The sequence below is a fragment of the Rhea americana genome, unplaced genomic scaffold (genome assembly GCF_003343005.1).
Source record: "Rhea americana isolate MKP2758 unplaced genomic scaffold, rheAme1 scaffold_526, whole genome shotgun sequence".
Taxonomy (NCBI): Eukaryota; Metazoa; Chordata; class Aves; order Rheiformes; family Rheidae; genus Rhea; species Rhea americana.
In genome coordinates, this window is record NW_028186675.1 from 32,019 (window position 1) to 40,652 (window position 8,634).

Here is an 8,634-nt window from a genome sequence, read left to right on the forward strand (position 1 = left end):
AAACTACTATAGAAGAAAAACTGAGTACTCACAGCAAAAAGAGCAGGACCCATATATGTCTCCATGTATTGATAATAGAGGGACATAATCTTCACCAAATTCTGTAAGGCAGCCACTCGTACCTGTAAGAGTAGAAAATGGGTCAAAGATGTGACACTTCCCTGAGTGCTTTGAAAAACAAGCATAATTCTAGCCTACCACAGATTAATAATCCTGCATCTTTGCWGATTTAGTTCACTCCTTACATAAGGAAGTCTTTCACCATAAGGTCCTACTAGTTGTTCTCATTTAAAGTGTTGTTCGAGAATTCACAGGTGCACCAGTCATTTTATAGAATACTACCTATTTTGTGTAACACTTTTTGAATCTTTGAATTATGATGATAGAGCTTCTAGAGAGCTCCACAAGAAAAGGTGCAATGACAAACCAGGACACGTATTTTCACTCACCCTTGTATCCGGACACTGCGTTGCTTCACAGACTACTTGCATAATAAAGTGCCTTTCAGACTGAAGAAGAAATAAAAGAATATTAGAACTGTATTACAAAAGAATCGAAGTCTTTACAGGTCTTCCTATGGAGGATATATTTTGAGTCTTGACTAGTACAATCACTCATACAGCACTTAAAGGAATGGAACAGTTTACCATTCACTGCAGTATTTTAAATAATTTCTTCCTCCAATGTGAATCCTAAACTTGAATTTTAAAAGACATTAGCAGGCTTTGCAAAAAAAGAAAAGTAGGTCCATACTAAGAGACTACCTTCTTCTAAAAGGAAACAACAACAACAAAAAAATCCTGTTGTTGTTTCCTGAACTATTTCAGCAATTCCTTCAAGAAACCTCAAAAATGGAATATTCAAGAAACTTACACAAATTAAACTATTTACAGTATTTAAGACCAGTAGAAATACACTTGAATGAATTATGCACCTCCCACTTCAAATTTTGAAAGACTCTAGTTAATCCAAATCAACACCAGCTAGACTCTAGACCAAGAAAAGATTTCATTAGAAGAGCTTCTAAGCTGAAGGTTCAGTATTATTTCTATTGCATCTTCCCTGTACTCTCCTTGGTAAGGACATAGGAGATSTACTTAGCCCAAAGAAAACGAAACAAATCAGAGGCCCCTATTCCGAAGGCTCTTACCAGTCTTCCTCCCCCAACAATTTTCAGAGGCAAAGTTAAAACTGGATTGCTGCCACTCCACTTGAAAGAAAGTGCTGATCCAAGCTTGTATTCTTACAGCAGCATTATAGAGTAGTCTGATCAGGAAGCAGAGCATCTAATAGGCTAAACTCTAAGGTCAGTTCATATTTATCAAAAAAAAATTCAATGATGCTTCCTTTCCATTGATGAATATCTGAAGATTTCCACAGTATCTCTGCATTACAATGACACACCAGATTTAGAGAAATGAATCCAAGTCTCAGCTGCAACAGAATTATCCATCAAAACTCAGCGTGGTGCATGATTTCTCATCATAGACCGTGGATTCACTTCCTGCATTTTAGGCCAAGAACCATTACTGTTTTCCCCTCACCTCTTTGTCAAAGTTTGCTTTGGTGAATTCCAAAGAGTTCAGGAGTGCATTAGTAGCTGCTAGCTTCACATTGTTGCTGGGCTCTTCCTTTCTCATTCCCTGGATAATGGCTGTCAGGATCTCATTGGATTTGTCCTGAAGCTGCTCTGGCTCCTAAATGAGGCATTGATAAAGTTATTTGCCAGATGAACGACTCTTTTTCCATATTTCAGAATATTCTCAAAGCTTGATGCTGAAATCTACACATARAAATTAAGACATTTAAAGCCAAGGTCTTTGTTCACTCTGAGCACCAGAAAATAAAAGGAATTTTTTGTACACCATGACATCTTTATAGCTTCTGAAACAGGAAAGGGAAGACTGAACTGAGTACGCCTATCCCAGAGGTTTAAGTCATGAACACTAAATAAACTCCATTGTTTCAAATAATAGATCAACAAGCTTCAGACTACTTGACTTGATTCAATTAGGATGTTAATAACATTGACTTTTTTTTCCATTCTGCTGTATTATGAGTAGAGAAGTCTATACCAGCAGTTGTGATTGATACTTTTATTGGTTAAAGGTGACTCTTCTTTAGGCATAGGACAGGAAAATTTTGCCTGGACCAGTAGCAAGGACATCTAGCTGTTAAGCATTCAAAGTTTGAAGATTAAAGCTTTGAATACAGACTAAACCTTTTCCTTCATGGTAAATTTAAGACCGCAAGATTCTCAAATAACTGTATTAATCATTACATCAGAATTTATCCAGTCAGAGGTCCAAACCACACACAGTGTCGCACTGCAACTGACAAACTACAAATACTACAAATAGTCTTATTTACAACATACCYATTCAGCAATCAAGGTATTCAAAATTCCAAAGAACAAGCCATACTCATCTTCCAAGCAAATAACTAACTTGCATTAAAGTCTTGGATAAACTTGTAACAAACAATGTTTGACCTGGATTCCCTCTCCCGTACAACTGTAGATTTCTTRGTTTATATCACTTGGTCTCTCTGAAGACATTTACCCCCATCCAAGCCTCTTTCCCAGGACTTCTGCTCCATTTTCATTTTTAACTTTATGTTAGTCAGTGCTATGAGCTGTTCAGACAATCAGTGTATTGAAAACCATGCATCTTTTCAGGTGTTTTTCAAAAATCTAATTTACACTGGTCTTTTCTTATGCCTTATTCTGTTTCTTTTACTACTTGTCCTCATCGATGGATCTGTTATTGCTCCTCATTTTGTCCTATGGGGTTTCCCTCACTGACTTTTCCCTTTCTTCTTCAAAAAGGGTCCCTTCCGCAGCCATTACATTCTTCAGAYCTCTCCATCTACAGTGGAAGATTCCCAAGCCAACTGCAATATTCCATCCTTATTCCTGCAAATGGGACAACCTCCACAGCACCCTACTCTTTTRAACATCTGTAAGCACAGAAGAGGTAGTGGAATATGCTTACAATCCAACACAATTATAAACTAAGAGGAGAGACAAAWCTCCTGTAGCCTGATAAGCAGCATGAAAGAGAATATTTACCTTTCTAACTCACTACATTGATGTTCAACAAGCAATACRAAGCATGCACATTCTAAGGCATTAAATAACACCAAAAAAAGGAGCAATTCATTTTTTTCCTCCAGTGGTAAATCAGACAATACACAGGTTTTCGGAGCAGCTCAGATTAGCTGCTTGATGCAACACATCAAGTTATGACAAACTACAGCAATAAAAYCAAGAGAACTTCTATACAAGGTGCCTCAAACAGTAAAATATTCTTGTCCACATCAGCAAAATATTCTTGTCCAGGTATCAAAAATTCCTAGATTAAGGATAAAGAGACACATCACATGAAGGTAGTTGTCAAGTTCCCCCCCCCACACACAAGTGAATTAAACATTTGTCACCTATCATTAACTATTTTACACAACTGACATTTAAAGTTTTATAACAGCATCCCTCACCATCACATGACCAGAGGGATATATAGACTTAAGCCTGCATTTTATGAAAGATGACCTGGATTTGTATTGTGAAAGCAGGTCAGTTCTTTCAGATATCATTCTTGCATGTTTACTAATACATCATGCTGTTCTGTTCACACCAAGATATCCTCAGGACAAGTATTGGAAGACAACTACAAAGAGCATTACAGTCTCTTAGATATAGAGGTGTAGCATATGAAAGTCTGGAAAAGAAAAAGCACTGGGGAGAGGTTATGGCAGTACASCATAAAAAGATACTTACAATATCCTGACAGATGTATCCAATGGCCTCTAATGTCGACTCTTTCATGTGCTCAGTGCTATGTTGATTTGTAACATTAGCTACCAATTGGGGAATGAGTTCAGGCCACTGGTTCATGGGAATCTCTGCACATGCAATACCAGCCACACACTGAGAGGCTGAACTGGGCCTGTACGTTTCTGTGCCCAGTGTCTGCAAAACCTGTGACAAGAGATTTATACAGGATTATCTAATGTCAGTAACCAGAAATGGATGGACATCAGCTTGCCACTTTTATTTCCACTTGATAAAGGTATTCCAAATGTACCCCCCTTCTGCCAGTAAAGTAGTTGGTTTGTATTGCTTTCTTGCAGAGCAAGCACTTGACCACAGGCAGAGAATGTTTGAAATGACCTTACCCATGGTTACCTACTTCAGGAAGTGAGATACAGTTGTGCGATTACACATATTTCTACCACATCCTTTAAATCCCATACATAATACTGTATATCATAATGCACATTGATGACTCACTCCACAGCATTTTCCTGCTTGTGTTATAGAGCAAAGTTACAAAAAGCTAAACAAATAGTGGTTTAAAATCCAAAATAATCCTAGATTGTTTATGAGAAGATAATCTTAATAGGATTGAAAAGGGTTTTTTTAGATTTATTTCAATTCTAATCAGAAGAACTTTTTTTTTTTTTTACATTTCAATAACTTTCTTTAAAAAGGGAGAAGGGGCACATTTCAGAATTTTCCATTATGTATCTTAATTGTCTATTCATTCTCTTAGTAAATACAGTACTTATAATGTTAGCCTCTCCCAAATTAGCTACAACTCTCCTCCCACCTTTGCCCACTCTGCCTCCTGAGATGGGCAAGAAGGGATAAGCTTGATGGCTTTTCCTCTGGTATTCACAGTAGCAGTTAGCACCACATACTTCAGTATTCAGTTCTCCAGTTAAGGAAAAGCCAGTCAGTAAAGTAAATTAAGTAAAAGCATCCAACATATCAGCTTGATAAGACATAAAGGATTTTGCTTTAGTTTGACAGGAGGACAGCAATAAACTGGCTTTGTTAGCTTTTAATATACAACAATATGACAGCTCCCATTTACGATATAAGCTAAGCTTCCCCATACCTACTTCAATAGCCAATGCAATAAAAAATTAAAGTTGTATCATAACAAACTGCCTAACGATACTCTACTATACACAGATTCAAAGACATCTGTTAAGATAAAAACATTACATAAAAGCTTATAGCCAACTTGCATTAATTACATAACATTGTGTACATCAAAATACACCTTCATTCTTACAAGTGAAAAAAAAAAAACCTCTACCACTACAGTTTTATCACTGCAAGTCCTGTACTTTAATTACAGAAGAATATAAAGTCCTCAGGAAATTCTACACCTGTACAAAATCTAAAAATACCATTTCACATTTGGAACTTGCATATTTATGACTACATTCTACTAACTCTTTAGGTCTTCTATGGCCYGTGTAAATGTGTGTTTACACACACAATACGTTTCAAAGATATTAATCACAGATTGTAAAACAGTTCAGGCAYAAGAATAAAAAGCAAGCATCAATCCAGTTGAAATCACCTAGTGAGGAAGTCATCCCCCCACTAACTCCAGAATCACAGGTGAGTACTTAAAAATTGCTTTGTAGAAGTATTTACACACAGCAATATAAAAGCAATAGCCACCTATTTGCTTGKTTTTTAACCTAATATTTCTATAGATTAAATATGCTATAAGCAATAAAGTGTCAAAGCATGTACAGATGAAGTTGCTTCATGAGAGAGAGAAGCCAGCAAATGGAAGACTTTTCAGGTAGAAAAGGAGGCATAGGAACTCATTAGTCATTCATCCCCAAAGGAAAAGAATCAGGAAAAAAAAAAAAAAACTTACATAATTCTTGACTTCTCTGCGGGCATTGGCATCGATTGCAAGCCATCTCTGTTGGTACTGGGCCTTGATATCTGGGTCCTTGGATGTTAAGGAGTTCTTGATCTGTAAGCCAGCCGCAACTCGAGCAACTTGACTGTTTCCCGGGTTTGCCAGCACTCTGGACAGTTCCACGAGGAAAGTAGGCTGGTGGGCAGAGGAGAAAGCTGCTCATCAACAGAAACATTTCTCTTTCCTTTCTCCTGCAGCAATATGAGCTATTAATTTGTCCCGACTAATGAGGAAAAACCTGTATTTATCCAGTAAAACAAGAYGAACACTCACTGAAGTTTCTTCAGCATCAAGCCAACAGCAAACCTCTGCTACTGCATGACAACTGTGTTTCTATCCCAAGATTATGTACGTTAAGCTCCTAATTAGAACTGCTGGAAAGCAACGTAAATAGACATTGGACTTCTCTGGATTTTTTTCAGCTTACTTGAGACTTACCTTTGATGCTCCTGCCTACTTTGATTACCTGCCTACTTAAGTATTCCTTTAAATAAACTACTCGGGTCTTATGCAAAGTTAYGTATTTTCTAGATGGATATCAAACATGGTAAAGAATAACTCTCTACTAATTTTCTTCCTTCAAGGCAAACACACAAATTATAACTAAATACAGGAATTTTAAAAATGTTAAATCAGCTGCTCTCTTGCTGCATTAAAATAGATTTTTAAGAGTAAGCTTACTATATACTTCCCTGCAATCAAAGATATATACACACATGAAAATTATCCCCACCAAAAGTGCATGCATGGATAAAAACCTGACATCTGTACCACTTSGTTTTAGTGGTATCTAGTGAGAAGCACCTCCGCATTTAAATTTGATTTGGCAACTTGGTAGCTTTGCATTTTACAGACTTCTACTGCAYAGAAGATACAGCTAAGATTTTGATGCAAAACATTTTCAATAAACTGACTATATGAAGCATTCTGCCTATTTAAAAGGCAAACAACTTTCTAATAAATAGTGGAAACAATACTATTTTCAAAGCCATTTTACTCCAAATAGATAAGGAATAATGTAGCTTTCCAGAAAACATTTCATTTAATATATAGTTGCATGTAATCAATTTTAAAAGCCTGTATAACAGAACTTAAGATACACACAAAGACTTCAGGGCACAAAAATAGCTACTTTTAAAACTAGCTTGACTTCTAAAAGTTCAACAGAAACACAGAATCCAGTATCTTGGGCTTCACATTTTCAGTGATGCAGAATCTGGAAACAAAATAGTCGTCCAGTTGTCCAGTCAGAAATATCCCGAAATTTTAATGCTCTAGACAAAAAAACCTACAAATATACCATRAAAATAGAAATAGCTTCTCATCCAGAAAGATTGCTCATACTTGAGACACTGAATTTTATAATGCCAGAAATCAGAAACCCTTCAGAAATGTTCACAGGGCAAAAAAGAAAAGCACTGTTGTCACCTTTGAGAAGAAAATCTAACTAGAATTCCAAAGTTGAGGAAATGCCCATTGGATTTCTCTTACGAGTTTGGAAAAARATTTGTCTTTCTGAGGAACTTTGAGAATAATTCCTGCTAGAAGTTAAAAGCATTACATTAAGACTCAAAGTGAATGCAGATGCATGTGACTTTTCAACTTCCACACTAAAAAGAAATGTCAATGAAAAATTTCAGAAGGGGGGTCTAAATTAAATACAGCAGGGAGAAAAGMAAGAATAAATGTATTTGGATACACCTCCATTAACTAACTGGGAGTTCATTTCAAACTTTCTTTGCTTGGCTACTACTATCAGCAGCCCCTGGCACAGAACCTCTAACCCAATCCCACACCTCCAACCTCTTCCCATCATTCTTCCGTGCTTCCTTCCTGCTCCCCCAGATCCAGCTAAAGTTCTTCCTACCCACRTACCACTTTATAATATGAACAACCCAGAACCCTACATCCTTCGTCTCCTTCTTATCTTCTATGCTTCTTCCAGTAAACCCAAGCCTCCTCGCTGCACTCGCTCTCATAGTTGAGATGGGAACTCCTCAGCCCCCTGTTCTTCAGGGAATCCTGCACCAACCCCTGCCCACTTCCCAAACCAGGACACAAACTTTACCCCCTCATGTACCCTGCACAAATTCTGCTTCCTCTGCTCGCTGCCTTGACTTCAACCTTGTACTCTGCACCAAGAAACCAAGTATAAATGAAATCCTGAGAAACTGGCCCATCCAACAGTTTTTTTTTAAAGTCTGAAATGCATAAAATCATGAGCTGCCCAGTCTGATAGGCTTCATATGGCACTGTGGAGGAATATCAATCTAACCCTAGGTCCCTAAGATTTTTAGGAGATCCTATGATTTAGGAAATAGTCATTTACAAAATGAGAATCAAAATGGACACTTACATGTAAAAGCTGTGCCAATTATGATTCTCAGGGATGTTTCACACAGCTTAAAATGGAAGAGCRATAATAAAGACCATACTACTTTCACAGTTTAAACAAGTGGAGACAAATGCACATATGACTGYTTAGAAAGGAAGAATAATTTTGGTTGTAATCATAATGAAAAATGAGTGACAGCAATAATATTGAAGTGACATGAATAGCACACCCCTGTTAAAATAAGCTAGGATCCCTTCAAGGACAGCAAACCAGCATTGCCAACCCTTTCCCTCTAAGGGCCTTGAAACAGTTGCAGTAATATCTTGACTAAGCAAAGAAAGGAAAAAAACAAACAAAAAATATATATATTCCTTCAATGGTGAGTTAAARCTTCCCTGAGCCATTCTCAATTTTAGCACATACATAAAATGATTTTTTAAGAGAAAAAAAATCTTCATAAACAGGGACGCTTAGAGAAAAACTTCATGAACATGGATTTTGGTGCAATAAAGCTTTTCTTCTGGAAAACAAAGTTCCCCTCCATTCATTTCCCCTCCTCCCCCCCCC

At 37.1% G+C, this 8,634-nt stretch overlaps 1 protein-coding gene across 2 annotated transcripts in view; it reads right to left on the bottom strand.

The window, feature by feature from the left end:
* The window catches only part of KPNB1 (karyopherin subunit beta 1), a 23,312-nt gene extending 17,442 nt beyond the window's left edge, over positions 1-5,870 (bottom strand). Inside the window, exons 1-5 of one of the 2 annotated variants that reach the window (XM_085318216.1) lie at positions 5,685-5,870; positions 3,779-3,979; positions 1,545-1,697; positions 450-509; positions 33-122 (exon numbers count right to left, since the gene is read on the bottom strand). In XM_085318216.1, the coding sequence (XP_085174342.1) occupies positions 33-122; positions 450-509; positions 1,545-1,697; positions 3,779-3,895 (420 nt within the window). In that variant the 5' untranslated portion in view covers positions 3,896-3,979; positions 5,685-5,870. Of the gene's footprint in view, positions 1-32; positions 123-449; positions 510-1,544; positions 1,698-3,778; positions 3,980-5,684 lie in introns of those variants that run through there. The other variant, XM_085318215.1, reaches the window with a different exon arrangement.
* Positions 5,871-8,634: the final 2,764 nt, after the last annotated feature.